This window comes from Barbus barbus (assembly GCF_936440315.1).
Source record: "Barbus barbus genome assembly, chromosome: 24".
NCBI lineage: Eukaryota > Metazoa > Chordata > Actinopteri > Cypriniformes > Cyprinidae > Barbus > Barbus barbus.
Window position 1 is genome coordinate 23,474,974 of NC_136752.1, and position 14,454 is coordinate 23,489,427.

The following is a 14,454-nucleotide window of genomic DNA, read 5'->3' on the forward strand; positions in this document are numbered from 1 at the left end:
ATAAATGTAACGAAACAGCTCGTGTAATCTTCAGGTTGAGGGTCATGATCTGTTTGCTTTTTAAAGAGTTTCAGAGCCTGTTTTGTATCCTAATTGTGGAAAATGTCTTAAATCACAGATCTGATATCCCATGTGCTTAAATGAAGAAATTAATCTCAAGACAAGTTAAAATGCTGCCATCCAGTGGAAGTGATGGCCTTTACCCAGTGACACTATAAAGTAAACCAAAGCAGCGTATTTATCATCGGATTGAATGGAAATGGAATGGACATTTTACTATTGAAAGCTTAAAAAAAGCAATAATCACAATATTATGTATCTCAGTCCTGTCAACACCTTTTTAATATTTTAAATCATGTACTATATTTTAATGTAATGCTAGCGCCATTCTGATGCCATGATTGTTCTCGTATAAAACTGAAATTTTAGGAGACAAAAGTTGATATTTTTTGGGCTTTGTCCAGAGAAGAGTATTTATATGCTTTTAGAAATGTATAACAACAGAAGTGAACTGAGAAAGTCTGATTTATTTAGTTTAGGACATCAAAAAAGGAAAAAAAAATGTGTAGGCATTTGTTTCACTGCAAAAAGGTATTTCATTTACAAGCACAAACACCCTAAAGGTCTTAGTTTACACATCCATTAACATATCTCCACTCCGAGTATCTTTAATTCATCCAAAAACGTCATCAACAAAACTGTTTAAAATACAGATTCATCAGAGATCTTTAAATTCTTCTGATTTAAATGAGCATTCTAATCAATTTTATTTATTTTTTTTACATATTTTACATATTGCATTTGTATTTTCAAAGAAATGACAAAGCCAACTGCTCTAGAACGGTCCTGGCATTTTGCTTTATCGGCACAAGTACTGTTTCTTATTGATGGCTCGTATCTGATGTCTCAAGTCCTTTCCTTTCACAAACAAGATATTGTGGGGGAAGATGTTGGTTCTTCTTAACAGCAGATTCATTCCTTTTCTTTACATGAAGTTATCTGAATCATAGCCATCCTGCAGAAGAAACAAAAATCACATCAAGTCATAAAATAATTTGTGTCAATGCTCAGCAGAATATTAAGCTCTAAGGATGTATTACCTCATTTGTGGTCATGTTGTCACTCTTCATAAGTGATGAATAATTCCTACAGGAAAGTAGAGGTTACAAGTAAGTACATGAAATTGATGCCTGTACCTGTAAATAATACGTCTCAAGAACGGATTCTGATGTACAAAGGCTATTTTTATTATATTTATCATTTGTGTATCTATACCGCAGTCCAAAAGTCTGAGACCACACTGAAAATATTGCATAAACATGGAGCAAAAACAAAATAGGAATTGGAAACTATCTGTAATCACATTTTTTAAATCAAATTATAAAATGGAAAAAATAAACATTTCACTAGTGGTCAACATTTGGATGCCAGTGTATTTTTCAAAAATTAAAAACAAATATATATAATTGTTTGTGTTGAGGTTATAATATGCACTGCATCTCAACATTTTAACAATATGCAGCACCTTAATTCATCGATCTCTTTTTTCTTCTTCGTTGCCTCCTTCTCTTTGTTCTTCTGCTCTTGTAATTGAGCCTTCTTCTCGTTTCTTTCCTCTCTGTCCCGGGACTCCTTCTCAGCGGCAAGATCAGGATACCGCTCCTCTTTTGTTTTCTCTAGTCTGTTGATGATTTCGGTGATTTTCTTTTCTACTGCCACAATTTTCACCTGTTGACATTGTATAGTAATTGGATATTTATACAGAAGCTATTTGGAAGATTTCCATATGCAATAGTAAGCACCTTAAATCACATAGACTTTGTTCAGACAGGCAGCAAATGGTATTTTTTGGCATAACTGACTCAGATTAGTTTGCTTTCTGTAGTTTAAATTCCATAAAAACAAGCTCATCCATTCAAATAAAAGATCTGGACCACAATTTATAGAGTGTATCTCTCCTCATACCTCCTTCTGCCGATGGAAGCCTATCTGCCCGACATCCATCTCTGCTGTTTTTTTCAGATTGCCCCATGGTGTGTAGACAACATGAATATTGTTCATTTTGCAACCTGTAAATAAAAATTGTGAAAATCCCTTAAATAAAACTAACACATTTTTGATGTTTCTTGTAAAGAAACAGTACCTTGAATGCTGTTGTTTTTGACCAGCTGGACACAGTCGATCAGGACGTCTTTTGGTATGTCTTCTATTGCTATACCCTTTAATTAGAGAACATAAATGTAAACATACAAATAAAACTGTAGGTTAAAATATGAATAACCTCTAAAAATACCTTGGGCATTCTTAGATATACATGGGCAGATGAGAGCTTGTCCACATGGAACCTGAAACACATGATACTACTTTTTCTTGTAACTTACTTGAGCTAATATTTTACATCAGAGCAAATCTAGAAAGTAACAATTCATTTGTGGTGGCAAATGTTAAATAGATATTTGTTCTCACCAAATATCTTCAGGCCATCCGTACTTTATAAGATCTTCATCTGTGGAAAAACAAAAACGGTTGTTAATTGTCTGACAAGCACAGGATGAGGGTGTCTAACATAATATTTATAAGGAATTCAGTACTTACTTTCATATTTATCTTTGCCCATATAGATGGTATAGGGCGGTGAGACGACTGTAAAAGAGAAGCATGTATTGCAACTTTTAAAAAGCACTGTTTACTCTCATTATATCTGAAGACAGACCGAACCTCCAACAATACAATCTCACAATGCTAAGTCACAGTGTATTGCTATCTATGTTGTATATTCATAAGCATTATAATTGTTTGGTATTTAAACTGTTTTTTGTTGACAACATACGCACTGGTTTGCCTGGGCACAGGGAACACACATTTCACTACTCACCGTCGCTTTTAAAGTAAAACACCATCTTTTATACGCAAAAACGCAAACTTTGAAAGGTCTATGAATTCAACAAAACACTGAGCACTTCAGAGGTAAATAATCTTCTCTCAGAGGCACATGTCATGTGTAACATCCATCCCGACCACAACAGGAACAAGCAGCGCTGCAATGATTCACGGTGAATGAATTGTTCATATGAATCGAATCTCGGTTGAGTTCTGAACTGTGCTCACGTCAGCAAATACGTCGGTGGATTTTAATAAATATATATATTTTTTAATGTATATGCCTATTATTAATTATTTAGATTATAAATTACTTTTTTGGAGGCGCTAAATGGCTGCATCAATCTGAATTGGAGCGGTCAGGGTTGTTTGAAACAAACTGTTCGAAAGAACCGATTCGTGGAGATGACTCGTACTTTCCATCCCTAACCGGAAGTTATCAAACACAGTCGTTGTTTCCGTTTCCGTGTGCGCCACAATTGACTTTGGCGCGTTGTTCAAAACAGACCGCGGGAGAAGGGAGAGTTTTGCCGCGATTATTTTGCTCATCTGTTTTCATACAAAATCAAAAACAGAATCGGATTTATTTCACCTGGTAAGTGAACTATTACAAATATTGTAACATTGACAGTATCTGAACGATGCGTGTGATGATTGCGAGATCCTGGAAGTATGTTTAACAAGATGTTGCTTGTCAACTAATTGGCGCCTAGAAAAATCTGCGGTAAAAATTAATATGTATTGAAAATATATGTGCTATATTCTTTATGTGATCAAATAGAAGTAAATATTCCAGAAATATCAGAATGTTCCAGAAATGCAATCTGTGGCATTAAAGTTCAAGTCTTGATCTTATTCCCTGTCTTCTCATTTCAGGTGATTTGAAGATGTTATCCCGGAAAAGAAAACATGGCTCTCTTGATGCCGAGAGGTATGTGATGAAATTGTTAGATAACGTTACTAGATCTGGAAATGTAGTTTGCTTTTATGACACAGATTGAGAGCCATTTCCTTCCGTTTCTTTTAAACCCACCACAGTAACCCATCCAAGAAACAAATAACAAGCTCGAGAAAGTCTCCAAGAAGGGCTACTCGACAAAAAGAGAACATTCCCATCTCGCTGGCATCACCCCAAAAGATTCTCAGTACACCTAAGAAGATGCAGAAGACTTATTCACTAGAATCTCCTCCAAAGCGGATCTCTCCACGCAAAACAGGATTGGGAGCTGGATCCTTCTACGGCAAGCAGAAACCTCATTATCTCACACCTCTGGAAAGGAAGCTGTTAAAGGAATCCAAGTCACCACCATCAGTCCCTATCAAAGAACCATCACACCTCCCTTTGAATGCTGGGAATCCTGTTAAAAAACCGGTGAAGAAGGTTCAAAAGAAAGGCACTGCTGCAGGTCCACAGTCTAACCTAAATGACTTCTTTACTGCTAAACCCAAAGGGAAAAATCCCTCAGATACGCTAACAGATCAGTCGTTGAAGGCCACAGTGGCCCCGATTTCGTTTAGCAGTATGAAATCCAAGAGTAAACCCAAGCTGCTTGTGGGAGCAGCTTTCTTCAGCACTGGAAAAAAGCCCACTTCAATGTTCAAAAGGTCTGCACAGAACACAAAGCCTAAACAACCACCAACCTATGAGAAACCCACAAAGGAGAAGGAAGCGCTGACAGCACCAGGAGAACGTTCCCCAGTCCGCCGTGCTGTCTTCTTAAAAAAACACCCGAGAGCTGCAGTTACCACTGATGAAGATGGTGAGGGCAGTGAATCAACGCAAGTGATGTTGAGCCCTAAACAGATGACCCCTCAGATCCTGGGAGTTCTGCATGGTATTACCAAAGAGTTAAAGGTGGTTTTGAGGAGATCCGTTAGTCTCAGCGGAACCAGTGAAGCTGGTAGCCAGGTAAGATTGAACTCTTGAATCATCTGCTAATAGCTTTAAATTTAAAGCTCTCATCAAATTTTTCTCAAACTGAAAATGTTTTCCAGGACTCGCCCACAAAAACGGATTCAGCGTTTGATGTGAGTGACATACCGCCACAGGATCACAACAGCTCTTTTGATGAAGGTATATAAACATCATTTTCTATAATTTTTTTAAATAAATTTAATATAATTTTTTCTTATAGATATGATATAGTGGTTATTGTATATTATCATCATATATGTTATGAATCAAAATTACGTTCTAATTTGACCAGTTAAGTAGGTTCTTTAATGTGATTATATAAATTCTGTTTTGAAAATTTGGAATCTGAGGGTGCAAAAAAATTAGAATTAGTCTAAAGCCGTTAGCAATACATATTACTAATCAAAAATTAAGTTTTGACATTTACGGTAGGAAATTGACAAAATATCTTCATAGAACATGATCTTTATTCAAAATCCTAAAGATTTTTGGCATAAAAGAAAAATCTATAATTTTGACCCACACAGTGTATTGTTGGACATTGCTACAAATATATGCCTGCTAGTTATGACTGGTTTTGTGGTCCATGGTCATATATATATATACTGTGTGTGTGTGTGTATGTATGTATGTATGTATGTATGTGTGTGTGTATATATATATATATATATATATATATATATATATATATATATATATATATATATATATATATATATATATATATATATATATATATATATATAGATGTAAGATCTTTTTTTTTTTTTTTTTTTGCTCTCTTTTCAGAGGAGTCATCTATCTATCCGATCTTTGGCAGTAAGAGGTAAGACAATCGGATACGTTTTTCCTAATGCAACTCTGGAAAAATACTGAAAAAATGCTAAGTCATGATTACAATGAAAAAAGTCATACAGTTCGAAAAGAACAGCTGCATAAGGCTAGAATAAATTAATGACCCTGTGTGTGCCAGCAAGATTATATTCAGTCTTTTAACTTTAATGTCATGACCCAACTGGTTAATCAATTGTTCTCATCTTTTGTTTTAGATCTCAGAAAAAAGGGATTTTGTCACCACCGCTGAACACCAGCACTCCTTCCACACTGACTGGTACTCCTGCTCGTAAGGCCAAAGAGAGGACTGCCTTGAGAAGAGAGATGAAGAAGCAGACCGATAATCAGCTTATCATTGTGAGTAGCAAGTCAAATTGTTGGACAGAAATAAATCACTGGTTCCTTTCCACCTCTTCTTAATGGTTAATGTGTCTGGTATTTAGGATGCTGGTCAGAAGCAGTTTGGTGCCACCACATGCGGGTCCTGTGGGATGCTGTACAGTACAGATAGTCCTGAGGACAACTTCCAGCACACACAGTTCCATCAGCGCTTCTTGGACACCATTAAGTTTGTGGTGAGCTGTCATGAGTTGTCATCAATGCAGCTGAGCAATTCTGCTGGAATTTCACCTCATTTTTTTTTTTTTTAGGGCTGGAAAAAAGAGAGGGTTGTGGCTGAGTTCTGGGATGGAAAGATTATTCTGGTTCTTCCTGATGATCCTAAGTATGCCACAAAAAAGGTATGCTGGCAGTGATTGATTATAGTTTAAATACTTGCTCTGTCCAGCTAAATCTCCAGTGTTTCCTAACCCACTCTGCCTTGATTTCAGGCAGAGGACGTGAGACGGGTTGCAGACAGTGAATTGGGCTTTCAGCAGATCACTCTCAGTAGCCCGAGCTCGGCTAAAACCTACCTGTTCATTAACAGCGACAGGATGGTGGTGGGATGTCTGGTGGCTGAAAACATTAGACAGGTTACTGTTTAACAAAACATTTCTAACATTTGGCTTTAGTTCAATATCATTGCAATTCAAGTACAGTTGATATAAAGTACAGTTGACTGTTTTAGCATTCTTAAAAGCTTTTAATTTCCCCCTCCACAAACTAAGGCCTAAAAAGATCTCAAATGCAAGCAGAAAGTTTTAAATATACATAATACATCATGTCATGGGATTAAATGTTGCATGTATTGCAAAAAAGAAAAAAACATCCTCAGTATTTTTCCCCCAATGCAAATATCTAAACATCCTTAAATCAAGATGTATTTACTTGAGATGCAATTTGAACGGATAAAGGTCTTTTTTTAGAATTTGAATTGAGTTTATGGTTAAAACAAGAACAAATACCTTAGTCAAATATTTTTTAATTTCTTGAATTAAAATTTGAAGTTGTTTTTTCGGTCCGTGCACTTTTGCGTCCATTCATTTTTCGTTTTTTAACCAAGAAATGAAATACAGAAAATGCGGTTTCTTCTTTAATGGTTCAAACACTGATGAATAGAATAAGCAGGCACAAACAGATTTTCATTATTCAAAATTCCGATTTCAATAAAAATTATATGAAGTTTGTTTTTGAATGTATATAGGCTAAATGCTAAGTTTAATTTCTACCCTTTTTTTTTTTGCGTCTCTATACAGACATTATAGCGCCCTCTCACGCTACTACCATAACTGCTTTATGAAAACCTTTAGCTTCGATATTTTTATAATCATAATTTTTCAGGGCCTAAAAACGTATGAAATACTCATTTATTTGCAAATAACTGTATCCTGGGCAAGTTCTACGGGAGTGCTAGAGGGAATGAAGCGAAAAAGCAAGAGAAGGTCAGTTAAAGCAAAGGGACAAAGGGTTAAAGCTAGAAATAGGATGACTGACATTTTCTGTTGATTTGATGAGTGGCCATGCTTTTAAGTTAGAATCAACTCCAAGACACAGTTTTGTTCAGTGCTACACAATCGGAGGCCTGTTTCATAAAACAAGTTTACCAAATAAGCCAGGATAATTTCAGTTAGTCTGACTTATTGTCAGCTGATTTGGTTCAAAATAACTAACTGAAATAAGCCTGGTTTATTTGGTAAACTTATTTTATGAAACAAGCCCCAGGAGTCTCTCATTATAGCAAACAGTGTAACATGATGTAAATAAGAGAGGGCGATCTCGATAAACTCAAATGAATGATAGTTTTATAATTATTATAGGGAGCACAGAGCGCTTTGCCCGCTTTCTGGGAAGTGGGAAGTCGTGGCCTAATGGTTAGAGATTCGGACTCGTAATCCAAAGGTTGCGGGTTCGAGTCTCATGTCCGGCAGGAATTGTAGGTGGAGGAAGTGAATGTCCAGCGCTCTCTCCACCCTCAATACCACGACTGACTAAGGCACCGTACCCCCAACTGCTCCCCGGGCGCCGCAGCATAAATGGCTGCCCACTGCTCCAGGTGTGTGTTCATGGTGTGTGTGTGTGTGCACTTTGGATGGGATAAATGCAGAGCACAAATTCCGAGTATGGGTCACCATACTTGGCCGTATGTCATGTCACTTTCACTTTCTTGTCTAATCCATTCATAATTTGAATAAGTTTTGTTTTTCATGATGCTGTTGGACCAGTGACAGCTGCACGCTGCAATGTTTCGGGAGTGACATCTGCATATAAATGCGGCCTTAATTAACAGGGCAAAAAAAATAATAATAATAATAATAAATAAATAAATAAAATCAACATTTTTCTATATTAATTTATGCAGTTTTCAAATGCTTATTAAAAGTACAAAAATTCATAAACAAAAGTTTTAATTTAAATGTTGGTTTTCAGCATAGCAGTTAAAAATACTATAACCGTTCTTTTTTCATGTTTTTCGTCTGGGTTAAAAGACGAAAAATGAATGGACGCAAAAGTACACAGAACTTTTTCCAAGCCCATTGGCAGATATTTTTTCTTCATTTTAATCACAAACCCTCGTCATTTGTATATTTTCTTTTTTTTAGAAAACAGGAGTAATTTTTTTGTCATTTTGCTTCAAAAGTAAATGTTGCTAAACCCTGATCATACTCAATGTTACATAGGCTTTTCGGGTGCTGGAGCAGCAAGAGAAACCCAAAGACATGAACAAAGAGGATTTCATGGAGCACCACAGAGCCTGGTGCTGCTCTACCGTGCCGGAAAAAGCCATCTGTGGTGTTAGTCGCATCTGGGTTTTCAGTCTGATGAGGAGGAAGGGAATCGCCACTCGCCTTCTGGACACTGTTAGGTACTAAACATTTTCAGTGCATTAATGACATAAAAAAATAGCATAAAGTAGCCTGTGTATATAAAACTGTTGTTTCTTACTGATTCAGGACTACTTTCATGTACGGGAGCCACCTGACCAAAGAGGAAATCGCCTTCTCTGACCCGACTCCAGAAGGAAAGCTGTTCGCTACAAAGTACTGCGAGACACCAACATTTCTGGTGTATAACTTCATCAGTTAAATAAGAACGTTTCCTGTAGGACTGCATTTGCGAATGCTTTTGTGAGTTTAATAGATTAAAAAAAAAAAGTTAGATGTTTAAACGAAGTTCAGTCTAATATGATAAATCTCATGCAGTATTCTGGGGAAAATCCATGTTTTACTGTTATGTAGAGATTGATGGATTGTCTTTAACAGGAGTTCATGAATTAATATTTAAGACCATTTACATTAGCACAAATGCAAGCTCTGTTAACCCGTTAACTACCATGACTTAACGGTTCCGGTTTGGAAAGTTAGACTCATAATTGGTTGGTTGTAAAATGAGCAAGAACTTTCAAATTGAACTGATCCTTGCTTTTGACTTTGTACATATTTTTAAATAAATTGTACTTATTCAAATATTTTGTTGTCTTTGTGTAAATCTCTCTGTCAGTTTCCAGAATCTTTTTGCAATTAAGTGTTTTGGCTGTTTGCAGTTGTGTTGCAATAGCCAAAATTTGCACATGGTGTATTTAACAGGGTTGGCCATTGAGCACTGTTTCAATAACTACTTGAAGAGTGTACATATAAAGATAAGTTTATAGCTTAGGTAAAGTATGTCTTAAGTTTTCAGTTTGTGATTAACCTTTTGTCTTTAATTTAGTAATTGTATTTAGTCTTATAACATTTAAAAAATACAATATACAAGCATTCCTGACTACGCTGCCCATAAAATCCTTTTGGATCCAGATAGAGCAAATGGGTCTGTAGAAAAATTAGATTTGTGAGAAACTTATTCAATTTTCTCTAAGTCTGGTTAAAAGTCATGAGTTTAATCAAAATCATTTCATTCTTTCGACAGCCATTGTTTTTTTTATTTATACATCTAACAATGTGTTGACAACAGCAAGTAAATAGAAATTACATTTATTCATTTAGCAGACGCTTTTAGCCAAAGTGACTTACAATTGAGGAATACAATAAGCGATTCATTATAAAGAGGAAAATAGACGCAGGAAGTGCTTGCAATACAACGTTTCAGGCATTGTTCCGAGTAAATACTAGCTAGACAGTGAGAGATTAAGGAAAGAAGCAAAGTTTTTTTTTTTTTTTTACAGTGCAACTGGCCCAATAATATATACATCCATGGCGTCACAAAACTTTGAAAACATTTTGTTTAGAATATATCACCTGGCACAACAGGGTATGTTAACATTATAAAAAACTGACATGGATGTTTCCATGTTGAATATAAAATACTTTTATTATAGTCAGCTATTTTGTCAGTGAGAACTTGCCCTTTGTGAGAAAAAAAAAATACAATTTCCATCTAGTAAGGATTGTAAAATTCAAAGACCATACAGATTCATTTAGCATGTGTGCTGATTTTACACACAAAGACCATGGTTCAAAAACAGATTTGAATCCAAATTGCACTGCAACAACTACTGTATATAGAATCTCTGAAAGTCAATGGAGTACATAAGAGAATATGTAACATGACAACAGAAAAATATTTACAATGTGAAAACGCACCAGCTCACAAAGTAAAATTATAGACAGAACAGTAACCAGACCCAACAGGAATTTAACAGTGAAGATTTAATCAATGACAATGACCTCACTGCTTTTGTCACAAAGCTGGGTGTTTGATTCCAGCACCTGAACTATGTGAGATGCAGAAGGTCTTTTATGAGGGTCTTCCTCTGTACAGAGACAGAAGAGCTCCACCATCCTCTGATAAGACCCTCCGAGAGTGGCTGAGTCCAAAGCAGGCCGAGTTCCCAGTCTCTCATAATATGCATCTTCATCAAAATCATCTTCATCAAAGGTATCATCTAAGAAAACAAGAAAAGAGTCATCAGGCACTTAAAAAAATAATGGAAAATATGAAAACTAAATATAATCGCGAAGGATAAAATTATAGTAATTTTACTATCATCATCATCATCATCATCTTCCTCGGTGTCCAGTATCTCCAGATGAGGAACAGAAAGTGTCATCATCTCCCACAGAGTGAGTCCATACGCAAAGATATCAGCTTTGTCTGTGATAACTCCATCCTCCAAAGCTTCCTTAGGATTCCACGGCTCTGTCCCTATATAGTGGGCCTTTGGATCACTCACTGGAGAGAAGATTTGAAATATTACAACACTACAAACATGCTGTACACAACATCTACTGTCTGATAGTTTAAACCTTATTAGAAAGTAAAAGGCCTTTTAGTCCATCATTCTGAAAATAAACAACCTTCAGGTCATGGTACATGTGTCTTTTTGCTTTAAAATCTTTTAAATAAGAATATACATTACATAGTGTTAGTAATATTTCAAGATCAACACTTTTCCACACATCATTTTTGTTTTTAGAAAAATCATGTTAAAATTTAAGTATCAAACATAAAAACTGACTATATTGCATTTAGTTATGTTTAATCCCCAACAAAAAAATACATTATGTGACCCTGGACCACAAAACCTTAAATTAAAATTTTTTTTAAAATTTGAGATTTATACATCATCTGAAAGCTAAATAAATAAGCTTTCCATTGATGTATGATTTGTTAGCAATAGGATAGGATAATATTTGGCCGAAATACAACTATTTGAAAATCTGGAATCTGAGGGTGCAAAAACAAATAAAAAATATTGAGAAAATCGCCTTTAAAGATGTCCAAATTAAGTTCTTAGCAATGCATATTACTAATCAAAAATTAAGTTTTAATATATTTATGGTAGGAAATATACTCCAGCCACTTAAGACTGGTTTTGTGGTCCAGGGTCGCATATGAAAACTTGGTTCAGTAAACAGACAGAAAAAAGCAAACCAGGTTTTTCAGATTAATATTTCATATGTCAGACTTCACAGGATTAATAGAGTGGTTCTTAACTGATGGGCCATCATTCAAATCGATAAAATATAAAAAAAGAAAAAACTAAATGATTAAAGCTAGGAAAAATAATACCTTGCATGTTTTCATCCAGTGGCAGTGACACACCAACATCACAGATTTTGATGCTTTCAAAGTCGCCCTTAATGACAACGTTGCATGACTTCATGTCTCCATGCAAAAGCTTTTTCTCATTGTGCAAATACTGAAGAAAAAAGACAAAATACATACATATGTAGAAGCCTGAGATTATGTAACAACAACATTTAAAGATGGAAAAAAGCAAGCATATTTATGTTTGATTTAACAAGCACACCTGTAAACCACGTGCAACATGTAGAGCCACTTTTTCAATAGTGTCCACGGGAAATGCCTGTAGACCCTCCTCTCTCCTCTTCTCAATAAGGTCATTCAGAGACTGCTCTCCACCGTACTCCATCGCCAAACACTTAGAGCCGTCCTTTGCTGTGGTGAAAGCTCTGAAACCTTAAAAACACACAGGAAATAAATCATTTAAAAATAAATTTGTCTTATATTTACACTGACCATTATAATGTAGTATTTTAAAGACATATTTACCAACAATATTGGGGTGGTGCAGGTCTTTTAAGAGCTTTGCCTCCTCGGTCAGACGCTTCTGATAAACAGTCATTTGACTTTTTGCACATTTGCTGTTGATCTTCTTAATGGCCCATGGTGAATGAGTATGCTTACCCATCCTGACGTAAATAGTGGCACAGATGTTTCAACTTTTTCATTACACTATCATGGAGAAGGTAGTACAAACATGCATCAGATATATATGTATGTACCTGTTCATGAGATAGACATTGACTCCAGTCCCACAGCCGAGCTTCTTCATGAAGGGAGAGGCAGGAATGGTGACTGGGGTTCCACATGCACTGACTGATAACAATACATGGAAGTGAATTAACTATTTACGACTTATAGCTAACTTAGATGCACTGTAATCATAGTATCAGACGTTTAAAAATCATTTTACCTGGACTTTTCACTTTTGCAGGCTTGCAGGGCGTTTTAAAGGCACTAGGTGATTCTTTGTTGGCCTCCATTTCTCTAAAATTAAATAGTAAAAGTTCATCATATTTTTGTTTACACTTTTTTTAAATTTCACAATCCGTAAAACCAAAACGACAAACGTTGCAAACAAGTTAAATAACGCTATACACAACCGATTAAACTAACGTTGAATATCAAACGTCAATTCATAATGCGTAATATGACTTATATAGATAATGTAAATAATTTGAATTACATTATATAAGAGCTTCAGAGATGCTGAAATACGCGCTCGGATTTGAAAATCACCGGTTAGTTTGACGTCAAGCGTACGTAAAGCTGAGCTACAGCGTCCGTAGAGGGACAAAACTGACCGCATGCGTTTTCGTTCCAGTGTTACTCAACATTTGTTAGTTTGTTAACTTTAAAACATTGCTATAACATTTTTAACACTAAATAGATACATTAAAATATAATAACATACTGTATGATTACAAATAATTACATTACAATGACTGGATATTAATTAGTTTCGCTGGATATTTTTTGCCATTATCAAGGCTTGTTAATTCAAACTAAAACAATTGAAATACTTTGTTACTTAAAATAAATCTGAAATAAAATATACATATTAGATTAAAATTATAATTAAATTAAATTAATCTAAAATATCAATAAATTAAACATAAATATGCATATTCAAATAAATAAATAAAATCATATTTTAAAAACTTAATAACTACTAAAGTTAAAATGAAAAATGACCAATAAAGAACAAAATATTAATCAAATTATTGTATTATCTATTAGCTCAGCTAAATAGGCTAATACTAAAATAACACTGCCTATGTCCAGTAGATGGCATCATGAACTTGTTGGTTTTTGTGGAAATAATATTCCTTAAACGTTCTGTTGTGCCAAAGGCAAGTCTAGATAACCAAGTGGCCCGTGTCCAAACATGCTTTTATTTATTCATTTATTTTTGTGCTTCACTGCAGGCTGCTATTTTTCAAGCTTTTGTGTTCAAGCTACTCAGCTGGGCAGAGAGAGAGAAAGAGAGAGAGAGAGAGAGAGATATACAGAGAGAGAGAGAGAGAAAGAGAGAGAGAGAGATTTGATTTTGATTTTTGAAAGAAACTTTATTACAATTTTAACAGTATCTCTTCACAATAAACTGACCATATAATACATTCAACACATTACACAGAGGATATTAATACCTAATGAAATTACAAAGAAAAAAATAAATCACCTTCACAAACTGCACACAACGCACCATGACCACACCATATCAATTCAAAAGTTGTAAGATCTCTCATAGTTTTATAAAACCGAAAATCAATGAAAACTCTAGATTTTATCAAAGATAAAAAACACACGTTCACATCATCGCTACACTTTTGTTCCACTCTGTTTTTCCTGCTGATATAAATAGCCATTTTTGCTTGCCCTAAAATGAAATTCAACAATTGACATGTGAAACGTTTTTT

The 14,454-nt window shown here is 35.1% G+C and overlaps 3 protein-coding genes across 4 annotated transcripts; 1 reads left to right on the top strand and 2 right to left on the bottom strand.

Moving 5' to 3' along the window:
* Positions 1-315: 315 nt before the first annotated feature.
* Positions 316-3,063, bottom strand: LOC306843764 (coiled-coil domain-containing protein 25-like). Its single transcript, XM_079375418.1, has 9 exons — positions 2,876-3,063; positions 2,596-2,643; positions 2,467-2,506; positions 2,294-2,345; positions 2,144-2,219; positions 1,966-2,069; positions 1,526-1,728; positions 1,101-1,146; positions 316-1,015 (listed from the first exon to the last, which is right to left on the bottom strand). Exons 1-9 carry the CDS (start codon positions 2,898-2,900, stop codon positions 986-988), a joined length of 624 nt encoding a protein of 207 aa, XP_079231544.1. The 5' UTR covers positions 2,901-3,063; the 3' UTR covers positions 316-985.
* Positions 3,064-3,325: 262 nt separating this feature from the next.
* On the top strand, positions 3,326-9,666 carry LOC306844297 (N-acetyltransferase ESCO2-like). Of its 2 annotated transcripts, none has more exons than XM_079376306.1 (11): positions 3,326-3,475; positions 3,757-3,811; positions 3,919-4,789; positions 4,876-4,954; positions 5,585-5,621; positions 5,845-5,986; positions 6,073-6,204; positions 6,280-6,369; positions 6,460-6,603; positions 8,689-8,873; positions 8,962-9,666. In XM_079376306.1, exons 2-11 carry the CDS (start codon positions 3,768-3,770, stop codon positions 9,092-9,094), a joined length of 1,857 nt encoding a protein of 618 aa, XP_079232432.1. In that variant the 5' UTR covers positions 3,326-3,475; positions 3,757-3,767; the 3' UTR covers positions 9,095-9,666. The 2 variants fall into 2 exon arrangements, with proteins under 2 accessions (XP_079232432.1, XP_079232433.1); XM_079376307.1 differs by having other exon boundaries at positions 3,385-3,604; positions 8,962-9,471.
* Positions 9,667-9,691: 25 nt separating this feature from the next.
* On the bottom strand, positions 9,692-13,299 carry LOC306843879 (lymphokine-activated killer T-cell-originated protein kinase homolog). The gene is made up of 8 exons (XM_079375576.1): positions 13,221-13,299; positions 12,948-13,021; positions 12,757-12,850; positions 12,524-12,663; positions 12,261-12,430; positions 12,020-12,149; positions 10,991-11,179; positions 9,692-10,892 (listed from the first exon to the last, which is right to left on the bottom strand). The coding sequence occupies exons 2-8, from the start codon at positions 13,015-13,017 to the stop codon at positions 10,657-10,659; spliced, it is 1,029 nt and encodes a 342-aa protein (XP_079231702.1). The 5' UTR covers positions 13,018-13,021; positions 13,221-13,299; the 3' UTR covers positions 9,692-10,656.
* Positions 13,300-14,454: the final 1,155 nt, after the last annotated feature.

Excerpts from the sequence above, each read along its gene's own strand:
- LOC306843764 (XM_079375418.1), bottom strand. The coding sequence starts at position 2,900 with ATGGTGTTTTACTTTAAAAGCGACG. Across the intron at positions 2,070-2,143 it reads CAAAAACAACAGCATTCAAG|GTTGCAAAATGAACAATATT; the intron begins GTACTGTTTCTT and ends TTTTATTTACAG. Across the intron at positions 1,016-1,100 it reads ACAACATGACCACAAATGAG|GATGGCTATGATTCAGATAA; the intron begins GTAATACATCCT and ends TTTCTTCTGCAG.
- LOC306844297 (XM_079376306.1), top strand. The coding sequence starts at position 3,768 with ATGTTATCCCGGAAAAGAAAACATGGCTCTCTTGATGCCGAGAG. Across the intron at positions 3,812-3,918 it reads GGCTCTCTTGATGCCGAGAG|TAACCCATCCAAGAAACAAA; the intron begins GTATGTGATGAA and ends AACCCACCACAG. Across the intron at positions 6,370-6,459 it reads CTAAGTATGCCACAAAAAAG|GCAGAGGACGTGAGACGGGT; the intron begins GTATGCTGGCAG and ends CCTTGATTTCAG.
- LOC306843879 (XM_079375576.1), bottom strand. The coding sequence starts at position 13,017 with ATGGAGGCCAACAAAGAATCACCTAGTGCCTTTAAAACGCCCTGCAAG. Across the intron at positions 12,851-12,947 it reads TGCAAAAGTGAAAAGTCCAG|TCAGTGCATGTGGAACCCCA; the intron begins GTAAAATGATTT and ends TATTGTTATCAG. Across the intron at positions 12,150-12,260 it reads ATGTTGCACGTGGTTTACAG|TATTTGCACAATGAGAAAAA; the intron begins GTGTGCTTGTTA and ends TTTTTTCTTCAG.